The sequence below is a fragment of the Alexandromys fortis genome, unplaced genomic scaffold (assembly GCF_014885135.2).
Source record: "Alexandromys fortis isolate MF-2015 unplaced genomic scaffold, M_Fortis_MF-2015_v1.1 scaffold_25, whole genome shotgun sequence".
In the NCBI taxonomy this organism is placed as follows: domain Eukaryota; kingdom Metazoa; phylum Chordata; class Mammalia; order Rodentia; family Cricetidae; genus Alexandromys; species Alexandromys fortis.
Genome location: NW_026067904.1, coordinates 1,437,237 through 1,463,239, shown reverse-complemented (window position 1 = coordinate 1,463,239; position 26,003 = coordinate 1,437,237). Strand labels below are relative to the sequence as shown.

The following is a 26,003-nucleotide window of genomic DNA, read 5'->3' as shown; positions in this document are numbered from 1 at the left end:
AAAAAAAAAAAAAAAAAAAAAAAAAAAAAAAAAAAAAAAAAAGAGAGAGAGAGAGAGAGAGAGAGAAAGAAAGGAAGGAAGGAAGAAAAGCTTTCTGTCTGCAAAGTATGTTATGTTACATGTTCTACATCACACACTGTATTTATCCCTCAACATTCTCTCAGTTAGACACAGTGGCACATCTGCAGATCTAGCACTTGGGAGACAGAAACTGGAAGATCAAAAGTTCATCATCCTTGACTACAGAGCAAACTCAAGACCAGCCTGGGCTACATGAGAGCCTGTCACATAAAAAAAATGATTTTCATATTCTTATTTTGCATCGTGTACTAGAGGGTATAAATCTATGTGAAACTACACTCCTATCTGTTCAATTTTATTTTTTTTTAATATTTATTTATTATGTATACAATATTTTGTCTGTGTGTATGTCTGTAGGCCAGAAGAGGGCACCAGACCTCATTACAGATGGTTGTGAGCCACCATGTGGTTGCCAGGAATTGAACTCAGGACCTTTGGAAGAGCAGGCAATGCTCTTAACCACTGAGCCATCTCTCAAGCCCCCTATCTGTTCAATTTTAATACCTCCTCATAACTATTTATTTTCATTATGTAATATTTTACCTAGATCTAGAGTCAATTTTTAGATTATTTTATTTTTACTTGATGTGCATAAATATTTTGACTGTATGTACGTATGTGTACTATGTGTGTACCTGGTAGCCATGGAGGAGGTCAGAAGAGGTCATTGGGTGCCCTGAAACTGGAGTTACATCATGTGGGTATTGGGAACCGAACCCTAGTCCTCTACAAGAGCAGCTAGTATTTCTAACTGCTGGTCCATTTCTCCAGGCACTTTAAATTAATTTATTTACTTATTCATTGAGATATGGTCTCACTATGTATCCCTGGCTGGCTCATAACTTGCTGTGTAGACCAGGCTGGCCTTGAACTCACAGAGATCCACCTGTCTTGGTATCCCGTTGCTGGGATTAAAGGCATATGCCGCCATACCTGGCCTCACCTGGATCTAAATCACATACCATCATATAATTTTACTATGATCTTTATTCAACTTATCCTTAGATGCTATTATTTTACAGAACCTTATCCAAGCAAGACATTTAAAGCACAAAACAAATTTCTTTTCTTTTTTCCTATTTTATTTATTTTTTAAGAATTTATTTTTGTTTTGTAATTCTGTGTGTTTCTGTGTACATGAGTGCAGTGCTGGAGGAGGCCAGAAGAGAGTATCAGATTCCCTGGAGCTGAGTTACAGATGGTTGTGAGCCTCCGGATATGGGTGCTGGGAAACAAACTTGGGTCTTCTGCAAGAGTAGCAAGTGTTCTTAACTGCTGAGCCATCTCTCCAGCCATTCCTATTTTATTTAATGTTTTTATTAGCATATATTAATTATACATAATAATGGATTTCATTACATTTTTATACATGCACATTAATATATTTAGATCATATTCACCACCACCCCCTTACCATCTCTTGTCCCATTAGTCCCTTTCCTTCTCCCAGTTAGCCTCTCTTCTCCTTCCGTCTCTGTGTGTGTCCCAGTGAGTGTCACTAGGTTTGTTACGGGAGGCTGGTTTGTAATAGCATCTGTGCCTTAAGTTTCTGATCACTCAGACTAAACAACAGCTCCTCTGCACTAGGTTGTAGAACTTCATTTCTGCATCCTCACAGTAAGTAGTTAATGTATGCACTATATGTACTGTGGTAGGTTTTGTAACCTCATAATTAACCAACTATGCATATTTTAAGAATCTCTGTCTTACATTTATTTTACCTCTATAGAGACAAATACCAAGTAACATAAATGAGAGCAAAAGCAAGGGAGTGGGTGTACAGTGTAGTAGACCAGACCCCAGGTCTGTTTGTCGTGTCCCTATCAATCCAGACTACAGACTGAGATAGAGAAGAAGAGCCTAGTGAACACCGGTTCTGTCTGATCTTGTTTTCCAGTGCTAAAACACAAGGCCTTGAGTATACTGGCAGAGTTCTATCAGTGCACTCTGCCTTTGGGATCTACCTCTACCTTCCCCGCACCCCAGGGACTGTTGTTGTTGTTGTTTGATAGAGAGCTTCACTTTATAGACAGACTGGAAGTTATTAGGTCAACCAGGGAACTCATGAGTTCTGGGATTATAGATGTGAGGCACCAAGCTCAGTTTTTTAAATGGGTTTTTAAACTTGTGCTTTAACATAAGAATTCAGCTTTCTATCCCCACTTAAGATAACTGGCCAAGCCTATAATCTCACTTAGGCAGAGACAGTAGGATCAGAAGCTTAAGATCACTCTCAGCTACAGACAGAGTTCTAGGTCAGTCTGGGTTACATGAAACTCTGGTTCAACAACCAAATAAACAAAAAAATATATTTGATCAAGCAGACACCATCACCAATATTCTATTGCTTTCTTTTCTTTCTCTTGTCTCCTCTCTCCCTTTCACCTTTCTTTTTTCCCCCTAAGCTACAGAAGATATACGCAATTTTCTCTGAATTTAAACATCCCATTTTGAAATGAAGTTCCTTGAAGATTCAGGAAGTTGTCAGACATGTTGGCATAGGCCTCTAATCCCAGCACTTGGGAGGCAAAGAAAGGTGGATCTCTGTGAGTTTCAGCCTGGTCTACATACCATGTTCTAGGACAGCCAGGTTTGATTCCTTATCTCAAAACAAGACAGAACAAATACAAGACTCAGGAAGTTCTAAAAGGACTTCCTTTTCAACTCATTAGGGGGCTCATTAAGATCAGGAAGCAAACAACTGGCAAGTCTCAGGAAGTCCCTGAAACTGAGAAGATTCACAAGCTCCTTCTCACCAAAGTTATATAAATAGTAAGGACTTCTAAGGAGACTCTCCCATCTACTGATCTGCCTACAAGTTATACAGAGAGATTTAAGGTTTCAGTTTTCATGAGATGTTACCCATGATGGGGTGGGCTTTCAGTGCTCCCTTTCAGACATCTCATTCTCCAATAAGTAACCTCTCACCTATGTTCCTGTAAATTCTCCTAATAAACTCATTAATTCACTAAGTTGGACTCTGGTGATATCATTCCTTTGGTCTCTGATTGTTCCCTGTTGATGTATAAGCAGATGTTTGTTTGAATTTCCCCAGTAGTAATGTCACACAAAAACAGGTTCATCAGCCTCCTAGAGTGCTAAGGTTAGCCTGCCTGTACCAACAAAGCTCACTACTTTTTGCTTTCCAAAAAATAGTCTGAGGAGAACATGGTGAATATACCTGTAATCATAGCACTCAGGAGTCAGAGGCACGGGCCAACAAGAGCTGCCTAGTAAGATCATATTTCAAAATAAATATATGTGTAAAATATGGTCTTTAGTCCCTCAATTATCTATAAAAATAAGACAATTATATTAACAATTTCCCAAGATACATGCAAGATAAAGGGAGCACATAAACTTTCATCTTAAAGAGCTGGTCATGATGACTTAGATTTATAATCCTAGCACTTGGAAGGTAGAAATAGGAGGACCAAGGTATCCTCAACTACATAGCTAATTTGAAGCTAGCCTGGGCTACATGAGACCCTGTCTTGGGGGAAAAATAATAATTTTTAAAAATAGGTTTCTACAAAATTAATTTTGAGACATGGTTTTGCTCTGTAGCTCTGGCTGTCCTGGAACTCTCTAAGTAGACCATGCTGACCTTGAACTTGCAGCAAACTTCCTACCTCAGCCTCCTTAGCTCTGAGAGCACAGGCATGTACTCCTGGCCCTACCTTGGCCTCCCTAGTGCTGAGAGCACAGGCATGTACTCCTGGCCCAGTTCCAGTAGTTTTTATTTTTTTATTTTTTTTTTGCTTTTTCGAGACAGGGTTTCTCTGTGGTTTTGGAGCCTGTCCTGGAACTAGCTCTTGTAGATCAGGCTAGTCTCGAACTCACAGAGATCCGCCTGCCTCTGCCTCCCAAGTGCTGGGATTAAAGGCGTGCGCTACCACCACCCGGCCCAGTAGTTTTTAAAAAGGTATATTTTGTATAATAGTAGATCACTTAGCACCATGTCTTACGTAAATTAAAGCAGCAATCATTGAGAAGGTTTATTTATGATTGATACCCTTTTCCCTTCTTTTTCACAGTGCTGGTTATTGGACCTAGGGCTTTTCGTCTACATATGGGCTACATCCTCATCCACCAAGGCTCTCTTAATATCAGCAAAACAGGTTGTTGGTTGTTTTTAAGATTTATTTAATTTTATGTGCATTAGCGTTTTGCTTGCACCATCTATATATTAGCACTGTATTTTTCACCCGTAACACCTTTCAAAACTTATAAAAATAATTCATTTCATAGTAACAAATTCAAGTAACTATAAAGAGAAGTAAGTAAAAGCGTGAATCCTAACAACCTTGGACGAAGATCTATGCTCAGAGTCCCAGCAGTGCTGGGGATCACCTTTGGTGCCTTGTGTGTGACACAGGCACTCTAGCATGCAGCCACACCCCAGCGCTGTACTTACAGTTGCGAGGAGTTGGGGCAGTTGTAAAGGATGTCCACCAGGGGAGTGTCCTGAGCACTCGTGCCGTCATCATAGTCACCTGACCGGGGCTGCTCGTCCATGTCCGAAGTATCCCCTTCACCCTGATCCTCCTCTTTTGAGTCCTGCTGAGCCTCCCCCTGGGAAACCCAAGAAGCACAGGAAACTTTAGAGATTGACTATCTGCATGATAACTTTACTTATACAGAATAAGTGAAGGCAGACCGTAAGGTGAGAAGAGGTCAGTTCTACACAGTTACCAGAAAAATCAGAAAGGGATGACTTTGTTAGACAGATCACTGAAGTTTTCAGTGATAATCTGAACAATTTTTAAATGCCCCAAAATGAAAATGTGAATTTAATTCTAAATCTGATGTTGACCTCTGTAGGGAAACATACAAACAAGCCAAACAACAACAAAAACAACCAAAAAAAAAACCTAACCTTTTACTGTATCACCTGTGGTCTTAAAGCTAGCTATTATAGCCAGCCAGATAATATTAACAAGGAGACTCCAAACTGACTGATTCTCTTAAAGCTAAAACAAACATTAGGATAAACATTGGCAAGTTCAGGAACACTGGTAAAGCTAATTAAGAGGGTTCAGAGCGGGGTGTGAAACAGTACACTGGGGATGTTAGCTCAGTAGAGTTTGACTAGCATGCTTCAAACTCTGGGTTCTATCCAGGAAAGAAAGAAATCAAAATAGGCCTCAGACAGCTATAGTCAATTCCTGTGGATGGACACCTCCCTGAGGAGTACAAGCAGGGTACTTCCCCCACTAAACTTTCCAACCATAGGTAGTCCCACTACCTATGTATCTAGTTGTTACTAAATTACGGGGAAAGACATCTGAGAAACCCCTGCCTATTCCAGACAAGAGATCGCCCCTACCGCCCCTACCGCCCCAGCATGGGCTATGAGGTTAAAATGGGAGATGAAGACTTCTAAGGCCAGAAACTAGTGGCAGCTGGTTGTTGCCACTTTCATTCTGAAAGGTGTATTTCCTGCTGCTGCTCTCCTTTCTGCTGAAAACAACCCTCTGACTCTGTTCTGCCTGTGTTTGGGGGACATGCCCTCTGACTCTGTTCTGCCTGTGTTTGGGGGACATGCTCTCTGAGGACATAAGAACAGAGACAGCTGTGGCTGGGATCAAGCAGGAGGAGGAAACTTCCATACATAATCTGCAACAATTTTTGTTTGTTTTGGTTTTTCGAAGACAGGGTTTCTCTGTGTATCGCTGGCTGTTCTGAAATTTGGTGTGTAAACCAGGCTGGCCTCAAACTCAGAGATCCATCTGCCTCTGCCTTCTGAGTGCTGAGATTAAAGTGTGCACCACCACCACCTGGCAAGAACTACTTGTTATGAGCCACGCATTATGCTTGACATGAGTTGACTTTTTATTTCACTGTTTTAGTTTTTGTTTATTTGTACACACATGTGCACACACACATGAACATACGTGAAGATCAAAGGACAACTTTCAGCAATCTGTTTTCCCATTCCAGCATGTCTGTTCTAGGGACTGAATTTGGGTCTTCAGTCTTGGTAGTGGATACCTTTAGCTGCTACACCATCTTTTTCCTATTGACCTACTTATTGGTTTTTAGCTGTGGGACCCTCACCCCTTGTTCTCAAAGGGACAAGAAGGAATTTCCTAGCAGAATGTTTTAAGATTAAAAACACAGACTGGCCTCACATTCCCAGAAAGACAGCACTTTCCTTCCCCCCTCCCATTCCAAACACAAGGACACTCAGCTCAGCCCAGCCAGCCACCTGGTACAGGCTGATAAAGATGGCCTGAGTCAGGAACAGGGTGGCCTTGCTCTAAGAACAAAAAACTAGCTGACACAGCAGGATGGGACAGAGCAAAAGTCCTTGCACCCGTGCCAAAGCAGTTTCAAAAGGCCTCTTTGTAGTTACACCTTTAAAAGACTACCCCACAGAAAAGCTAGAACTCCTCTACCTCACTGCAACTAGGGCTGGAGATGAGTTCCAAGCTAGTTTGTGTTATGGTAAATAACCTTGCGTATTAAAGCCTGGGCCTCTCTGGGGGTCATGCTCTGGGCACAGCAGAGCCAGGTCTTACTATGTTGCCCAGGCAGATCTCAACCCCCAAGGTCACATGATCCTTTCACCTCAGACTCCCCAGTAACTGGAACTACAGGTGTGTATCACTAGACTCCACTGAACTGTCTCCTTTGTTTGCAACCCAATCTTATTTGCCTCAAGCTGGACTTAGATGCAGCTGAGGATAACCTCAAAACTCTTATCCTCCCGCAGCCACCTCTGGACAGCTGGGGTTACAAGTGTGTATCATTTACACCCTGATGATTTGGATTAGGGGTCAAACCCAAGGCTTTATGCATGCTAAGGAAGCATTCTACCAATTTAGCTCGCCCCTAGCCCTGTTTTGGGTTTTAAAACAGGATGTCTTATAGCCCATGCTGGTTTGAAATTCATGGTATAGCCAAGGGTGGCCTTGAACTTCTGGTCCTCCTGCCTTAGCCTTCCAAGTGCTGGGATTACAGGGATGTGCTACAATGTCTGGCTGCATTCTTGCAATTAAATAAATCTTACACACACACAAAAAAAATCTTTAAAGCAGAACACTAATCTGTTGGGAGCAGAGAAAACAGGGGTTCTAAATATCCAGTAACACACTTAAGATCACATGGCTAAAACTGGTGCTGAAGTTAGACTTTGAACCCAAGAAGTTTAACTAACTCTGTGGAGTCCAGCTGTGTTGTAGCCACTCTGCTCCGCCTCCCTGTGTAACCAGGTGATTTAAGTTGTTTACCTCTTCACTCTCTGTGGGCAGCCCCTCTAGGGTATAATATCTGTGGGGGCTGGAGCTGCCTTTGGCTTTCCATATTCTCTCAGTAGCTTCTTTTCAGCCACTAAATCTAGCTTGGCTACAAGCTCTTCAGTCTGTCTGCAGGGCTCCTTTTTCACTTTGGTAGTTTCCATCTCCCTTCTCTCCTGTTGCCTGGTACCAACCAGATGAAGGACAACAGTTTCCCCTTGAGTCTCTGCTGCTAATGCACAATGGCTCCATTAAATAAGCTACCTGCAATCAAAGTTTATTATTAGATGCATAGGAACAGCAATGGGAACCAGCATCAGTGATGCCACATGCTCACACTGTCAGTAGGACTAAGTCTAGGATGGCAAATAGATTTAACCCATTTAATCATTCAATTATTAAATTTTATCAAAGGTAGTGGGTCATAGTGAACATGTAGACATAATTCTTAGCTCTTTAAGATTATGGTATAATTTTTGATCTCAAGTGTCAATTGTGATTAATTGGGAACAGCTGTCTAGAAAACTTAAACTCTTTTATAGACGTGGCAACATTTGAACTAGATACTTGCTGAACTTGATGTACATTCTCTTGAACATGTTCCTTTGTAGTTGTAGAATAAATGTAAATTCACTGTTCCAGTATGTTGGTCCTCAGCCCTTAACCAAGGTAATGACACTTGGACAACAAGGATACTCATGATAAGACAACACTGCATATAAAAATTCTACTTCCTGGGCTGGAGAGATGGCTCAGTGGTTAAGAGCACTGGCTGCTCTTCCAGAGAACTCGAATTCAATTTCCAGCACCCACATGGCAGCTCACGACTGTCTGAAACTCCAGTTCCAGTGGATCTGATACCTTCACACCAATGTACATAAAATAAAATTAAATAAATTGCTAAAAAAATTCTACTTCTGAGCTGGAGAGATAGCTCAGAGGTTAAGAGAACTGATTGCTCTTCCTGAGGTCCTGAGTTCAATTCCCAGCAGTCACATGGTGGCTCACAACCATCTGTAAGAGATCTGGTGCCCTCTTCTGGCGAGTAGGCATACATGAAGATAGAACACTATACATAATAAAAATCTTTAAAAAAAAATTCTACTTCCTAAGACCCAGGGGCTTAAAGACTGTGGATTTAGGACATTCAAAGGCAAACTATATATTTGGCCCATATTCTATATCAGCACCAGGTGCTGGGGGCATAATAACCAGCCACTGCCACAGTGGTACTTGTTTTTGTTTTTATTTTTTAAAGATTTATTTTTATTTGCTGGGCATGGTGGTGCATGCCTTAGTCCCAGCACTCAGGAGACAGAAGCAGGTAGATCTGTTTCAGGCTAACCTGGTCTACATAGTGAGTTCCAGGACAGCCAAAGTTACATAGTGAGACCCTGTCTTAAAGAAACATACATACATACAAAAATTAAATTTTATGTGAGTGTGTTTGTTTGTTTCTGAATATATGACACATGCATGTGTGTGTCCTCAGAGGCCAGAAGAGGGTATTGGATCCCCTGCAACTGGAGTTACAAGCATTTGTGAGCTGCCTGATGTGGGTGCTGGGACCCAAACTTCAGTCCTCTGCAGGAGCCCACTGAGCCACCTCTTTAGTCCCAAGCCTTCGTTCCAGTAAACAAGACTAACAGCATTCTGGTAAGAAGCTGGGTGGGCCAGGGCGGCGGCCTTGCAAATGTCAGCCCTTGGAAAGCTGAAGCTGAAGCTGAAGCCGGGTTTCTGGGCTAAGCAGCCAGATCTGATCTCAAAATGAGAAAAAAGAGAAGGTGGAAGGAAGGGAAGGGGAAAAGAAAAGACAGTGAAAGGGGAAAGGAAGAAGAAAAGGGGTGAAGTGTGATCTTTCCAGCTGTGGAAATAATAGCTTCACCATTACCTCAGAGAGGAAGTGGAGGAGGTTCTGGCTGTTGCCTTGCTCTCCCTCCTCCTGAGGTTCTTCACTCTCGACATCTTCCACAAGGAACTCACTAGATTCTCTCTCTGGGATGCTTTCCTCTAGTTCTTCAGCCTCTGCATCTGAATTCTCAGTTTCCCTCCCATTGCTCATATTAAGATCCAGACTGGAGTTCCAGGAGCTGAAGGCAGACCTGTACTCGTTGCTCAGTTCAGAGTTCTCGGGGCCATTACGACCAGAGTTCATCCAGATCCACTTGCATCGCACCTGCAAACACACAGAAAAGATGCATTAACTCAAATAAAAACAAGACAAATTAATTCAAACCAACACTCCCAGTACACTGCTATGTTCCAAGTTCATAGAAAGGGTCTTGAAATTTCTTTCATTAGGAGGCACAAGAGCCAGCTAAACAAAGACATTAGATGAAAATTTATCTTTTGGATAAAAAAATAGCTTGTTTATATTACCCCATTTTCAAACTTGGATTTCATACTGGACAAAAATGGGGTGAATTGGAGCATACCTGGCTTACAGACTTGCTTTATCACCAGATATCCATGGCCTCAGCAAGGCAATACACTTGAGGATTAGCTTTTCCTCAGTACATACAACTTTTAATCTATTATTAATTTATTAATCATTAGTCTCAAAACACTTGTGGTTCCTTTGGCATCCTTCTGGTCACATCTGACTGTCAGAATAAAAACAGAAGCACTTATTCATTCATTCATTTGGAAATTTTATTATTTTTACATGGTGTGTGTGTAAATGCCGTGTGTGTGTGTGTGTGTGTGTGTGTGTGTGTGTGTGTGTGTGCGTGTGTGTAGGTGTCAATGGGCTGGTAGAGGGAGGGATTGGACCCCTTGGATTAGAAGTGGTGGCAAGCCACCTGATGTAGGTGCTCTGACTCGAACTCAGGTCCTCTGGAAGAGCAGCACTGTCTTTTGCAGTTTTTCTTTCTTCTAAAGACAGGTTGGCACGTAGACTGGCTTCACACTCAGTAGGCAGCCGAGAAGGACCTGGTTTATGTGCTGGCAAAACGGAATCCAGGGTTTCAAGCACACTAGGAAAGCTGCTACAGCCCCAGCATCTAGCCACAGCTTTCAATAGATTCTTGAGCTTGATCTTCTGCTTTGTCATTAAATTCAAGTTTCAACTTTTTTCTCTGTTCAAGTTGCTCCCTTGATTTTTAAAAAGTATTTAAAATTACCATTTATGTATATATGCCAGTGTTAAGTACTGGCACCTTAGTTGCTGGAGTTAACAGTTGTGAGCTGCCTGATGTGCTAGGACCTAAACTCACTTTCTCTGCAAGAGCACCATCCCCTGCCTTTTGTGTGTCTTGCTATATATATCCTCAAACTCAAAATTCTACTTAAGTTTCCTGAGTGTTGGCTGGAATTACAAAGCTGCATCACCGTGCCTAATCGCTACCGTTGAGGCAGGAGTGCCTTTTGTCTCATCTGTACTTCACTCCTAAACAGCATGAGTCCTAACTACGCCTCCTTAGTTTTGCCCCCAATAGTTACTATCTTGGTAAACTCATGCATCAGCTTTTCTACCAACCGAAAATTATCTTTAGAATACTTTATTCACAAACTTTCCCTACTTAAAAACTTTTAAAATTTTTATTTATTGAGGCTGGGTCTCTCCATGCAGCCCTGGCTGGCTTGGCACTCACTCTGTAGACTAGGCTCGCTTGTGACTCAAGAGGTCCACCTGCCTCTGCCTCTGGAGTGCTAAGATTAAAGACATGCACCACCATGCCCAGCAGTTTTCCAGCTTCTAGTGCCTTGGTGTGTGTAAGGCATGCCTGTCTGCGGACTGCTTTGAGACTTATTTCATGTTCTAACTCCTGGATGGACACAACTCTATTTCATCTCAAAGACTAACTTTTCCCTTAGCTTAGCAAACTTTACATTTCTGAACAGGGTCTTGTTATATAACGGGTGAACTGAACTTTGCTATGTAGCCAATTATTAGTTTGAACTGATGCTCCTTTGTCTACCTTCTAGTGCCAGGAATAGGCTTGGGTCACAACGGTACATGAAGGACTAGGACTCAAAGTAAACTCTAAACCACATCCCAAACCCTCAAATTTACAAACAGTTCTATTTTAGGCAGTAAGACTTGTGACTTCTAGGCACATTTTTTTTTTTTTTTTAATGACAGGGTCTCAACTAGGTAGCCCTGGCTAGCCTGGAACTCACTATGTAGACCAGGCTGGCCTTGAACTCACAAGAGATCCACCTGCCTCTGCCTCATAAATGCTGGGATTAGAGGCGTGCACCACTACACCTAGCTTTAGGCATATTCTTCTTAAAACTTTTTCCTCGAAGAAGAATAAAGAATTAAGGCATGATCTACTAGTAATTTTATTTTTAAAAAGGTTCATACTAGTTCATTTTACTGACGAATATTTTTATTTAGAAACAGAAGTTAGGATAGATAAAACTAAGGTCACAAGGTTTTTAATACATTTTTAAAAATTTTAATTACACTTGTGTGTGCACAGACACGTATACATATGAGAACGCACACTCCATTGTGTGGGACAGCACAACTTGTAGAAGTCAGGTCTTTCCTCCCACCATGTGGGTTGCAGGGATAGCAGATACCTGAACCCACTGAGACACCATGCAGGCCCCACCAATGTAGTTTTGAGACAAGAGCTCCTTCTGCAGTTCAGTCTGGCCGCAAACTATCAGCTATCCTCCTGCCCCAGTTCCCAAGTGCTAGGGTTACTGGTTTTCAAGTGATTTCTTTCCCCCAGTACTGGAGATTGCCAAGAACTAGTTGAGCTGTACCACACTATACTACCAAAATACACGCCTGGCCCTCAACTTCCTCTTAGAAACTAACCTTTACATACACAGTAAGTTTCTGTTGTTGTCGCTTCAGCAGTTCTAGCCCAGTGTGGTACACACACCTGTAATCCAAACTACTGGGGAAATTAAAATTGGAGGATTTTTTAGCTCTAGGCTAGCCTTGTCAAAATACAGAGACTCTACCTCAAAAGACAAAAGAATATTGTGCATGAGTTCTACCTACAGAAATACCAATAGTGTGGACGGTGGTGGTGCACATCTTTAATCCCAGCACTTGGGAGACAGAGGCAGGCAGATCTCTGTGAGTTTAAGGCCAGCCTGGTCTACAAGAGCTAGTTCCAGGACAGGCTCCCAAAAAAATTACAGAGAAACCCTGTCTTGAAAAACAAAAACAAAAGAAAACAACAACATTAGCAAAGAAAGTCCTGGCTTGAAACATTCCTGCCCTATTCTGCTGCCTTTGTCCATGCTAAATCCCTAAGGAATTGTATGAACTAGATCCTGATAATCTTTACATTTTCCAAACATTCAAGAAAAGTCCAATAAAATAGCCGTTATTAATTCTTTTAAAAACACTAATTGCGAGTTTTAGTCTTGGCTACTCAGCTGCCGCAAACTGCTTATAAACCCACTCCTCAGCTCTAACAATCCATCCCTCATGATTAGTTACCGTGGTGAAGAAAACACATTTTAAACACAAAGGACACACCAAAGGCCAGAGTTTTCCTTCTGTTTGTTATATACACACACTTCACAGGTTTATTCTTTAAAAAAGTCTGTACACTTCACAAGACAGTACAAATTAGCTACATACAATCTGCTAGCTACACAGTAGGGCATTAACACAGCCCATGATTTTTGCCCTAAAACGGGCAATTGTGCTACTCCAACTCTCTGAAAAGAGATTTTCTCAACTCATGTCATTTGGCCCAGGCACCTTCTCTTCTGGACCCATAACTGCTTCTCAGCCTTTTGACTAAGATTAAATGTGGATCTGAGCCCACAAGCCCCAAGCTATGTCTTGTTTATTCCTAGTTCAGGTTCAGCTCAAAGAGGGAACTCTGAGGCTTCACTTCTTCATCTTCATGTCTGCTTCAATGGCACAGCGGCGTCCCCTGGTTCCCCCATCCTAGACAATATCAAAGAAAGGAAGGAAACATGAGTGAGTTGATTACACGGTAAGAGACAACATACAACAGGAATGCTGGGAATTTGATTTCTTGGGGGAATGGATCTGCAGAGAGTACCAAAGGGATGAAGTGGAAGGGATTTTCTGTTCTCCAGAGCAGCTAAAAGAACACTGGTATTCTGTGAGTGAACTGTAGGACAGTATCTTCCTCATGCCAACACAAAGGCCTTCGTATTCACCTGGGGTCCCACAGAATGACTACCAGTCATCCCACCCAGGCCCACATTGTGTGTAAGAACAGGAAGAGAAAATGCAAAGTAGGAGAGGCAGAAAGGGCAGTGGAGAGTGAGGTTCTTGGCTAACATACCTGTCCAGTTGCTGGTCCCTATAAGAAAGGCCTTTCCTGCAGACTGACCCTGGCACTAGTTCCCTAGCACCTCCTGACCGTTGCTTTCCATGAGATCAGGACAATCAGGCTTCTTTCCATCTGCTGCTCTCTCCCTGCAGCCCAGCTCCTTCCTCTTGTGCAAAACTTTGCTGTCTTCAATAGATAAAAGATCCTATTAACTGGCCTTGCAATAGCCAGCCACTCGAATGAGAATCCAGAGTCACTGTTGCAGGCCAATAAGAAAGAATAGACATCACAGTGTTCTGTTTGTGGTACAGGTCTATAGGCAAGATGAACTAGTGAACACTTTGGCTGGGCTGGACCATTTCTGTATTTCTAATATGCAAGGATTAAAATTTTTTAGAACATTAAGTTGTCAATAGCCAACAGTTAGAAATAACACCTTGCAGGGCTGGAGAGATGGCTCAGTGGTTAAGAGCATTGCCTGCTCTTCCAAAGGTCCTGAGTTCAATTCCCAGCAACCACATGGTGGCTGATAACCATCTGTAATGAGATCTGGCGCCCTCTTCTGGTGTGTGGGCATACATGCAGGCAGAATGTTGTATATATAATAAATCTTTAAAAAAAAAAAAAGAAATAACACCTTGCATTTGTGTAACACTTTATTTTTTCCCCCCAAGTTAGTTTCATAACTTATTTTATCCTCACAACATCCCTGTGAGGTAGGCTGGACAGGTTATCTCAGTCTTATTCTTTCTTCTTCTTCTTTTAAAGCCTTATTTTCATTTAATGTGTATGAATGTTTTGCCTGCATGTGTATATGTGCACCACAAGCGTGCAGTGCCTGTGGAGGCCGGAAAAGGGCTTTGGGTTCCTTAAAACTGGAAGTACAGGCAGTTGTGAGCACTATGTGGGTGCTGGAAAGCCAACCCAGATCCTCTCCAAGAGCAGCTAGTGTTCTTAACTTCTGAGCATCTCTCTAGTACTCCCCCTTGCTCTCTTTGGAGACAGGGTCTTACTCTATAGCCTAGGCATTCCTTGATCCTGGGGGCAATCCTCCTGGCCCTCAACTCATTATTACTTCCATTACACAGATGAGAAGAACAAGGCCCTCAAATATTATCCAATGATCTTAAGACTGTACAGTTTTTCATCATGGTCTTTCCCTTACTTCACTGCTCTACCATCAAGAGTCAGCCATTTAATTTATAGAGCAAAAGAATAAAAACCTTTAGGCTAGAACTATTATGTTTATCTATAATCTCATCAGCAACTATTATACCCAAGTGGTCACTGCTACTGAGATCTTTAAAAGAATTTTTTTTAAAGAACTGCCATCACTGTGTGTGACGTATGTGTAGGAGCACATACACCATGGTGTACATGTGGAGTTCAGAGACAATGCCATGGAGTTAGTACTCTCCTTCCACTTTCACTGGGGTCTGTGGATCAAATTCAGGTCACCAGACTCCCACGGCAAGTGCCTTTACCACTGAGATCTTTAGCTTAATTTTACTGAGGGTTTGTGTGTTAAGTCTCTCAGTTTAGGTAGGAGGAAATGGAAAGGTATGTGTTAAATATCTGCCAAAACGAGGAAAATGCCAAAAACGCCAGGTAGCAGCTGCTGCTCTGAGCTATCTTCCACTTGTAAGTAAAGAACTGGTAAAAGGTGGAAGCAAGAAATGAGGAGCAGGTGCATCCCAGGTCCTTTTCCCTAAGAACACTTCATACTTCAGTGCAGCGATCTTACAGTCAGTTCCTTCTCAGCCACCCAGCTCCCCAGCCCCCGCCTCCAACACACACACACACACACACACACACACACACACACACACACACACACACACACACACACAACACATGCAAAGAGTCTAGAATGCAGAAGAAGAGCTTCTTATTCAATGGATAAAAAGAATTTCAAGACATTGCCACAGTCTGCATGTTGGATTTCCCTCTGCCACCCAGGCCCAGCAGAAGCTGAGAATCTTTCTGGCAACATCACCCCTTGCAGCCATTCAATACTTACAAAGAGAGAGAGAAGGAAGGCAGGAGAGCCCATGGGGACACTGTCCTGTTAGAGGACAAACAAATACTGATCAGGTTCCACAGAAACTCTCAGCCACAAGCACCCCAAACCTCAGGACAGAGGCAAAAGCACCACACACACAGCACAAAGACAAAAATGTAAAACTCGAGCAAGAGGAAAGAGATCCCACAGCCACAGGACCCCAGAACAGGAGCTAAGTCACCAACTGCTGTCAACTACTTCACCCCCACCCGACAGCAGTCTCCTAGAGGATTAATAATTCACGCACTCAAATCAAACTGTCCCTCGTGTCACAGACAGAAGCAGGCCTCCTCCACCCTCACATCCATCTGCACACCACTGGCTTCAGAATGTTAGCAATGTAAGAGTAACTTAAGGTTCTCTGGATGTTTCGACTTCATTTCTGTCTCCATACCTTCTCTGAAGCATCTTGTTTTCGGGTAGAATCTCTCCCCCGAAGACTCTTAGCACTGATTCCAGATTCAGATGTTTGCATAATCAACTGTGTGGCCAAGAATTGCTGTAGAGAGAAGAAAAAAAGTTTGACCACAAAGACCCAATCCAGCAGGAAAGAACCAACATACTTCAGGTTTTGTGACTACACTTATACACTCTTCTAGTCAATAATTCTTGGCTTACTAAAAGGCTTAATTCTAACTGTTCCTACAGAATTTAGAAGCCGAAAGTAGCTTTTAAATAAAATAAAATAAAACAAAGACTTTTTAGCAATTAAAGTCACTTGGCAGACTTAACAAAGACACACAGTCCTCCAAGGTCAGCATCATGAAGGATGTGTGGTGAGACAATTGTTAAGACCGAAGTAGACTTCTCGTGATAAATAGGGATTATGCACTCTGTGCCAGAATATTTTATGTAACTAAAAACATCCTTAGCCTTACCTTAAAAACTGATTTGAAAACTTCAGAGAGGGCCAGGGAAATAGCTTAGATAGAGCAGTGCTTGTCTAGCACACATGAAGCCGTGCCTGGGCTTGACTTCTAATATGAATAAACTGGGTGTGGTGTGGACGTGATATAGCTCAGTGGTACAGCATTTGTGTAGGCCGTGTGAAGCACTAGTTTGAATCTCTAGCAACAAGAGCAATATAGTAGCAGCAACAACAAAAACTAAATTCATTTGCCCAAGAAAGATAGAATTTCTATTATAATTCTTCCATCAAACCGATAAAACCTATACAACTCCAGTAAGAGAAAAATGACTGACTTACCTGTGCTCCTGATGCCTACTACAAGCAAAGTCACCATTATGATTCTTCCCTTCACTTCATCCCTACTCAAACAAAAATGAGCCTCAATGTACCTGGATCTGTTCCAGGACATCTCTCTGCATCTCTACTGCCATGTGATACACATCATGGTCTGAGCTATTATACATAACAGCATTCTGAAACATCAGCATGATGTCACGCTGAAACTCAGCTGTGCTGCGGATCAGTCCATTTTCAATGTTTTTCTTAATGGTTGACAAATCCATAGGTCTAAAAAAAAAAAAAATAGAGCTAATTGGCTGTGGAGGGAGGATTTCACTTTGATTTCTGAATACAGTATCACTATACAGTCCTGTTCACATAAACCTTCAGTTTCAGCTACCAAGATCTAAAAGCATGTATTCAATTTCCCCCCAAAGCCCATCTATATACTAGGCATTAAGAAAAGTAACAAAAGATAATTAATTAATTCTTTTAGATTATCGATGGTCACTTCAACACTAATACTACTAGCCTTTACCAATCTCAGCACATGGGAGGCAGAGGCAGGAATTACTCACTTTCTGTGACTTTGAGGATAGTTTTGTCTATAGAGTCCCAGGCCAACCAGGGTGATATATAGTATCAAACGAAACACCCTTGCCTTAAATTTACTACCTAAAGCAAAATTCACTTACGTCTACACAAATTTTAAGTCAGGCATGTTAGCTGGACTATGGCTTACCTCTGCACAATGCTATGGTAGCCAGGTGCTATGTCATCTGTAACAGGTTGCAGGAACACATTGGCATACCTGTCCAAAAAGAATAGGTTTATTACTGATTTATTCCTCAAAAGGAGAAATATCAGCAGTCTCATAGCTTACTGAAATAACTTCCTGAGCCAACAATGAGGAGCTGGTAATGCCTGCTCACCTATGATTTGCTGCAGCCCTCCACACAAGCATAATGGCTTTCTTCCATATTTTCTGAGCCTGAATTGCTTCTTGGTCTTCACTGCACACAGAGCTGAAATAGACAAGGGGTACTACTAAGCATAAGGAGAAAAACAATGCCCTATTTCTCTTCAACTATTTGTTTCAAGCCGAGAAAGGGAAAATAACAAGCAAAATTAAGGCTAAAGATATGGCTCTATGATAGAATGCCTAGCATTCAAAAGTTCAATGTCCCCAAACACCACCCACCCCCACCCCCACACACAGGGCAAGCATAGTTGCTCACACCTATAATCTGTAATTCCAGCATCCGGGAGACAGAAGCTAGAGGAGTAGGAGTTCTAGATCACCCTCAGCTATGTAATAACTGCACACCAACCTAGGGTACAGGAGACCCCATCTAAAAATAAAAAAAGGAATCCCATATACTCACAACTGTGAAGAGGCAGGGCTACTTGGGATAGAGTCTGCCAGAGTGTGTGACTGCAGTGTAGCATTATGTATACTAAAGCCATCATCACTTTCGCTCACAGGGGGTTCATTATCCATCTCAGACAAATAGCCTTCTCCTTGATCCTCTTCCTTAGGCTCCTCTAGGCTAGCTACTTCACTGACTCCATCTTCTTCCTCCTCATCACCTGGAGCATCCTTAGACATAGTGTGCATTAGTCAACAAATGCAAGCAAAGCTACCTACAAACCATTATTAAATGAGATCTGTTTTGGGTTAGATCAGCTCTAGAAATGGCCTCACACTTTTTTTGGCTGAGCCCTTTATCACTTATACTACCCTCTACTTAACTGACTAAGTAAGGCAAAGTAATTTATAACCTGGACAAAGAAGACAGCCCAGGACCTTTTTTAAAGGAAGAAAAAAAAAAAAAAGCTACTTACTTAAGACTAAGCTAAGAGGCGTTCCTTCTTTCCCCTTGCTCTTGAGAGGAACTCTGACCCTGGGTACAAAGTTATCAAAAATCATTTTATAATCATTTTATTTCATGTCTTTGCTGATGGAGCAAGCTCACCTTACATTACTTTAAATTTGTTACCGCTACTTTAGTAATTCTAAGGTAAAACCAGGTAATTATCTTTCAGTAGTCTAAATTGTAACCTGACTCCCCAAATGTTCCTCCTGGCACCTCTATTCACTCTGAGTCATTCTGGATGTAGCAAAACTTCTTTGTGCGCTATATACAGAGAAACTCTCACGGGAAGCACATGCTGCCATAGTGTTCCCATTAGACCAGACTGTCTGCTACAGTTTCTCCTCATCCAACTCCCTACAGGTTTACCAGGAGATAAAGGTAAGAATTTACTAAAATTCATTTAATAACACAGTGTGGGAAAATCTAATCATAAGGCAAGAATAATAAAGAAAAGTCTGAAATACCTTTATCTGGCTTCCAAAAATAGTCCCTGATTCTTCTTTCAATGAGTCTGCAGAGGAGAGAAAGACTACCTGAAGATTCTGTACCTTAGCCTTCCCCTTCCTGTGGACCATGATCCTTCCCTGCAGCTCTCCTTTCTTTCCATGCTGTCCTGTCTTCTCCTCTACCTGCCCACAACCCACAAACCCTGAGAAGCCAAAAGGACGAGATTTCAAGCTAGACATAAAGTTTCTTTACTCACCTGATATTTCAAACTTGTGCGGATCCTCTAAAGGATCTTCAATTGGATTTGACCCATGTGATGGAGACAACAAGCTTTCAGGAGATGCCTGAAAAGCAAGAGATTAAGTATCTTAATTACTAATAAACTGTTAGAAGTCCCACAGTTCATTCTCTAATGACAATGAGACCACAGGAAAGAATCCTCAGTCCTCCTTATCTAATATTTTGATGTTCGCCTTGGTATGTACTACTTGCAGCCCATGGCTTTGGCTATGTGCAATATGCCAAGACTCAGGAATCCAAGAGCCTAAGTTGCCTAAATCACAACCCTCCTCTCTTCCCAGCCCATTCATATAAATACCTCTGCCTTCACAGTTGAAAGTGGCATCTCATCGTCTTTCCCACTGGAACCATCTGTTTCACCAATCTCTCCACCTGCAGAACTTCTAGGTTCTTCATCTAAGTCTTGACTCCTGAGTTCTGGTGGTGCCATACTTGAGACTGGACCAACTCCAGTTACTATCTCAGCCCCTGACATGCCTGGCTCTGGCTCTGCAGGTTCCATCTTAATCTCAACACCTGATTCCCTGATGTCATGGATTCCTTTGTTTTCTGTTTCCTCAAAGTCTAGTCTCTCTTGTTTGACTGTCATTTCTGGTGCCGGAAGAGGTGCTGGCTTTTCCCGCTCCTGCTGGATAGGGTGTTCCCAAGGGCCAGGCAGGGACTGCGGATCATCATTTTCTTCACAGAATGATAGTGCTGCTTCTACAGCTGCCACATCCAGCACTTCAGGGTGATCATCGACCTGTCCCACAATATACAAACTGTTGAGAGTACAAAAAAAGCCCAAGTCCCCCCAGTCTAACAGTATAGAATCAGATGCTGAATCTAAAGCTACTTTTTCTACTTTTACCATTTAGAGGAAGCAACCAGTGGACAGACACTTGTGCTGAGCAAACAAGTAAGCAGGACAGCAGGGAAGATAAGTAGTACATCAGATTATAAAGATGAAAATGGACAAAAGTACAATTAAACAATCCTTACTAAGAAAATCAAAGAAAGTCAGAGGTAGTCTATGTAGTACCCTGAAGACTTTTTAGGATTTTGCTAAATAGTTACCTTGTCTTCAATGATGGCAATAATGTCTCCAACTGTTTCAAAATCCAACTCTTCACCTGTGTAAGACACAGCAATATCCATCTTCTCAGCCAGATCTAAATCTTCCTTTCCATCTATGCTTGGAGCCTTTGATCCACCAGGAGCCTCTGCTACCCCTGATCGGAAACACTCTTCTTTGATAGAATTAATGATCATGGAGATTTCACTGCTATCCATGGAAACAGTCACAGTATGTGGATCCCCCACGGCATCACAGGGAACACAGGGATCAGGCTGACTCACTGATTAACAGGAAGAAAACAGCAATTCAGAAGCTTATCCATTATTAAATGACCACCCGGAGATCACACCAGAGCTGTAGACACTAAAGGTCAGACACACTTAAGGTTAAAAACTCACTCCTGCCCATGTTTTCTTCGCCCTGATTTTATTTACAGAGTGAGGTGAGAATACACCCTCAAGCCTGCTTATGTCTCCACACTTAACCCTCCCCACCCAACTCACTAAATACCCACCCACTTCTAACCTTGTTTTTCTAAGGATACAGGTGATCCAAGTCTAGGAGAACAGAAGAGAAGTATCTATATGGGAGATAATGCTCTTGGTCACCTTTCTCTAACTAAAGTTTGGTCCTGTGGCTGCTCAGGGCGTGGGTCAGGGACGAACCTGGAGCTACACTTTCAGGAGTGGAGCCAGCCGGAGCAGAGGATGGTGTTGGCAGCGCAGGCATCATGACAATGGTAGCCTGGGACACAGACTCTACAGGGGGTGGCACAAGTTTAACTGGAGGCTCACTGGCAACAGTAGTGAAGGAAGGAAGAGGAGTGGTGAACTGTGTAGGACCAGCTTCTAAAAGCCGGGAAAGAGTGGGAGCACCTAACAGACAAAGAGGTACACAAAATGAGGGAAGAAAGCACATGAACAAGAAGCAATAGCCACTCGAGGACTCAATCAATATTTTTTTTACAGTTTCAAAGAATGAAAGTAACTCCTGTGTTGAATAAACTCATAACTACATCCTTACTTTTTTTAACCTCACCTAGGATCTTCTTCCAAGCTAGGAATGAACCCAAGTGCCAGATTATATACTATCTATATATAATCAGATGTCTATAAACAGGTAGACATTTTCTCTAAGGAAAAAATACACACTAAATAAAATAAAATGACTGGTATGACAGGCAAGAGGCTGAGGAAGAAAGAGCTCCATGGCTACAAAACAAAATCCTGGACAGCCTGAACTCTATAGCAAGACCCCGTCTCAAAAACAAGACAAAAAAAGGAAGAAAAAGAAAAGCGAGGAAAAGCCCTGCAACTCCTGCTGAAGTTCAGCACACTGTATATACGCCCATGCTTCACTTTAATCAATACCAGTGTTTTGTTTTGCGGGGGGTGGGGGAGTGGGGGAGGGTGTTTTGAGACAGGGTTTCTATGTAGTCCTAGCTGTCCTGGAACTTACTCTGTAGACCAGGCTGGCCTTGAACTCATAAGGGATCGTCTGCCTCTGCCTCCCAAGTGCTGGGATTAAAGGAGTGTACCACTAGACCCTACCCAATCTCTAATGTAATGTTCATATGGTATTACTATTTTTGCTTCACATTCTCTCATTTAATCTTAACACATCCCTGTAAAAAAATATATGCCACCACTAAAATAGGAAACTAACTCTCCAGTAGTTAAGTTGCTTGTCAAATGTCACAAAACCAACAGTATGGTAGATCTGAGACTCAAACCAGGTCTCTAGTTCCAAATCTCTTTTCCCCCATTTTATAATCTCCAGGGTCTCTATTATCTTTCCACAGTTTTGCAAGAACTAATATATTGCCAACATTAATAAAATAGGGAACTAAGCCTCAACAGTTATCTACCCAAGGCCACAAAATCAATTGTACAAAAGACATGAGATTGAAGCCCAGATCTCTGGTTCTAAACCTCTTTCCCCTATTTTATAATTTCAGACATCTCAGGCATCTTTTCACATTTTACAAGGCACAAAGAAATAGCTTCACTATCAACTTTATTGGTCTTTTTATCACCTATACTGTGGTAATTAAAGCTATTAATATTTCACATATGAAATGGGTCAATAATCTCAAGCACTATGTTAATAGAAAAGCTAGCTCCAAAGCAGTCTAAGAACTATAATTTGGCCTTAAATACAAGACTATTTCCTTTATAATAAACATGAGAAGCATGAACAATAACTTACCTGAGGCAGCAGGGGAGGCTGCAACGGCACTGGTTGTTGGCTGTATCTCCCCACCATGTATCATGGGAAGAACCCCGCCTACCTCCAGGAGAACACCTGTGCTGTTCAGGTGGCCAGAAGCCACAGACATCTCACTCTCATTGACCTACCAGGGAAGAACAGAGGTGAAGGCTACACCCAAGTTCTTTCACTACCACTTCCCAAAACGCTCCAGTGCTCAAATAAACCTCTTGAAACTAAAACTTAGTATCCACAAAAATACTTTTAGAAGGGAAACTCTAAACTATAATGTTTAGAACTTAAGTGACAAGAGTTCTCTGGGGGAAGAAAATCACAAATAATTAACATTCAGATACCTTAGGATCCAAGGACCAACTTAATGCACTTTTTTTTTTTTAAAGTTAACCTTTAACTAGGACACTCCTGTTTTTTGTTTTGTTTTTGTTTTACCCCAGGTCATATTTAAGGGCCCAGGCATTCCCTTCCAAGTACTAAATCACCACAGCTCTCAAACACCCACAGAAGTCTCCATACCAGTCTGGGGCTAGTAGGCAGGAGGCTGCCCTTCTTCAAGAGCTCTGACAGCAGAGGGGAGGGGGGTGGAGTTGCTTTCTGTCCAAGCATCTTTTTCTGGGGTGAATCATCTGTTACTGGGGTCATGGGGGCTTCTAAGGGTGCAGAGCCTGGAGGAAGGGTGTCAGGAATCCCAGGAAACGAGGTGACTGGGGTACTCGGCAAAGTCCCAGGGGTTACCTAAGAGACAACAGAGAACCTTTATCTGACTTCTCAAACTATGGAAGGTTCCCTACTAATCTGGATGTGTTAGTGTGTCTATTATTTTATTAGTTCTGAATGGAAATACCCAGAAACTATCTACACTTCTTTCCCATAGTATTTTCTCTTCCACTCACTCTAACCCACAACCCAATTATTACATCCGACCTGTTATTTTCAAATTCCTTAAAAAACTATTACTATTTTATTTGTAAAGAAATGATCTCTTTCTTCAGCAGAAATTTTGTAAGACTAAATACATTTACCAATAATTCACATAGTCTTTTTACCTATCTACCAAAAAGTCAAAATCCTCAATGCTTTTAGGTCCATCCTTATAGTCTTTAACATTCAGACCAAGAAAAGTTGCTTTTAGGCAAAAAGTGGTTTCCCATTATTCAGCTCTCTGCTGGCTTAATTTCCCTCTGCAAAGCAATTTCAATAAATGTAAATATACTTACCCCAGAGGTAGCCTCTTCCATAGTGTTTGGAGTCAAGTCTCCAAGTGGATAATCACCTCCTGGGGAGGCAGAATCTATAGGTGAACGGACCATCACAGTTGGTAGCCTTCGAGGAGGTGTTTTTACTGCTTGACGAGCTAGAACATAAGTGAATAGAGACCAAATCTTCAGGGCTAAATAAGTGAAACCAGCCACTATTATACCCTAAAGAAGCATGGTAAGTCTAGATTAGAAGTTTAATTACTTTTTTAGCTTCATTTTTCAAACTAAGGGCAATTATCTCACTATACAAATTAACTACTTAACTACTTCAAGGGTAATAGTTTATATAAATGTTTTACATACTTCTCAATGTCTTCTCCTGTGACTTAAGAGTCTGCTTTTAACCAGGCGGGCGGTAATGGCACATGCCTTTAATCCCAGCACTTGGGAGGCAGAGGCAGGCGGATCTCTGAGTTCCAGGACAGGCTCCAAAGCTACAAAGAAACCCTGTCTTGAACATCCCCCAACCCCAAAGACCTAAAGATGCTGCTTTTAAAAGGAGGAAAGGACCTCATTGGTTCACACCATGTAGTCTACCTTATAGTTGCAAACACTAAGTTTCTCTTCCCACCTCACCACCAAGGCTCACTGAGATGAATTTTTGATCCCACCTCCTTCCTGGATCCACTTTCCAAATTCTGAAATTATAGGCATGCACCACTATACCTGGCTTTCCTTTTTTTCTTTTCTTTTGTAGACAAGGTCTCACAATGTAGCACTAGCTGGCCTGGAACCCACTCTGTAAAGCAGACTGGCTCACAGACATGTACCTCCCCAGCCTCCCAAATGCTAGATTAAAGATGTACACCACCACATCCAGTTCCATGTTTGGCTTTGGATTTTTTTGTTTATTGGCCTTCGAGTTCTAAAACTTTAATTAAGGCTAGTGAGATGGTTCAGTGGGTAAACATTCAATCTCTGAGGTCCACCTGATGGGAGAAGAGACTGGATTTCCAAAACTTGTTCTCCAATTTACACATACACACTATGGCACTCACCTGCGAACCTCACCACCAAGCCAATAAAAATAATTAAATAAAAAATTTAAAAAGTAAAAAGATAAAGCCGGGCGGTGGTGGCGCACGCCTTTAATCCCAGCACTCAGGAGGCAGAGACAGGCAGATCTCTGTGAGTTTGAGGCCAGCCTGGTCTACAAGAGCTAGTTCCAGGACGGGCACCAAAGCTACAGAGAAACCCTGTCTCGGAAAAAAAAAAAAAAGATAAAACCTTAAATTTTATTCAGTATATCATTACTAAGCTTGTGAGTCCTACAAGTAAACTAGAGATCCTGAGAATATAAAGAGACCTCATTTTCTAATGTCTTCTTGGACATTAATGGATGACTTGTTCTGGTAGAAAAAAAGATAAGAATCTCTGTTCTTTTTAGTTGTTTGTTGGTGCTAAAGACTACACCTCACCCATGCAAGGCTACTGGGCTACATCCTTTACCCACATGCCTTATTTGATGAGGGTTCTTTGCACATGCAAACAATAAATTTGTGTATTTCTCCTGTTTACTGCCAGTTTGCTCCAGAGATTCAAAAATACTAAAACTTTTAGAGAAAGGAGGGAAAGTTTTAACTGTCCTACAATTTTGGCATATCATTCAGGAGCCTAAAACATTTTGCTTGATCCCGAGTCTACAACTGGGAACTCATGGGACAAGACAAAAACCAGTTATGGTAAACACAAAGGTGTAGATTTCTGATGGAGGAAGGTCATTGGTTAATTATAATAAACCAACTGCTTGGCCTCATAGCTTAGAACATAGATGGGAGGAGTAAACAGAATAGAATTCTGGGCGGAAGAGGAAGTGAGGTCAGACTCTGCTCTGCTCCTGGACAGACTCGACAGCTCTGCTGTGGGGCAGAGACGCCATGCTCCGCTCTCCCAGGCAACTCCAACCCAGGATGGACCTAGGCTAGAATCTTCCCGGTAAGCGCACCTTGGGGTGCTTACACACATCATTAGAAATGGGCTAGTCCAGGTGCGAGAATTAGCCTGTAAGGGCTAGAGTTCATGGGCCAAGCAGTTCTTAAA

The 26,003-nt window shown here is 42.0% G+C and overlaps 2 protein-coding genes across 2 annotated transcripts in view; both read right to left on the bottom strand.

The window, feature by feature from the left end:
• LOC126497047 (bromodomain-containing protein 8-like) overlaps positions 1-9,513 on the bottom strand; it is a gene marked incomplete at its 5' end in the record, with an annotated part of 20,769 nt that extends 11,256 nt beyond the window's left edge. The window contains 2 exons of the mRNA XM_050134835.1: positions 4,499-4,656; positions 9,214-9,513. Of these exons, the coding sequence (XP_049990792.1) occupies positions 4,499-4,656; positions 9,214-9,513 (458 nt within the window). The remainder of the gene's footprint in view (positions 1-4,498; positions 4,657-9,213) is intronic.
• A 2,117-nt stretch (positions 9,514-11,630) lies between these two features.
• The window catches only part of Brd8 (bromodomain containing 8), a 26,715-nt gene continuing 12,342 nt past the window's right edge, over positions 11,631-26,003 (bottom strand). The window contains exons 6-21 of the mRNA XM_050134834.1: positions 24,873-24,892; positions 23,922-24,058; positions 23,221-23,439; positions 22,687-22,831; positions 21,144-21,353; positions 20,478-20,758; positions 19,720-20,163; positions 19,378-19,465; positions 19,139-19,185; positions 18,183-18,397; positions 17,730-17,822; positions 17,540-17,608; positions 16,908-17,085; positions 16,003-16,107; positions 15,567-15,611; positions 11,631-13,191 (exon numbers count right to left, since the gene is read on the bottom strand). Of these exons, the coding sequence (XP_049990791.1) occupies positions 13,132-13,191; positions 15,567-15,611; positions 16,003-16,107; positions 16,908-17,085; positions 17,540-17,608; positions 17,730-17,822; positions 18,183-18,397; positions 19,139-19,185; positions 19,378-19,465; positions 19,720-20,163; positions 20,478-20,758; positions 21,144-21,353; positions 22,687-22,831; positions 23,221-23,439; positions 23,922-24,058; positions 24,873-24,892 (2,356 nt within the window). The 3' untranslated portion in view covers positions 11,631-13,131. The remainder of the gene's footprint in view (positions 13,192-15,566; positions 15,612-16,002; positions 16,108-16,907; positions 17,086-17,539; positions 17,609-17,729; positions 17,823-18,182; positions 18,398-19,138; positions 19,186-19,377; positions 19,466-19,719; positions 20,164-20,477; positions 20,759-21,143; positions 21,354-22,686; positions 22,832-23,220; positions 23,440-23,921; positions 24,059-24,872; positions 24,893-26,003) is intronic.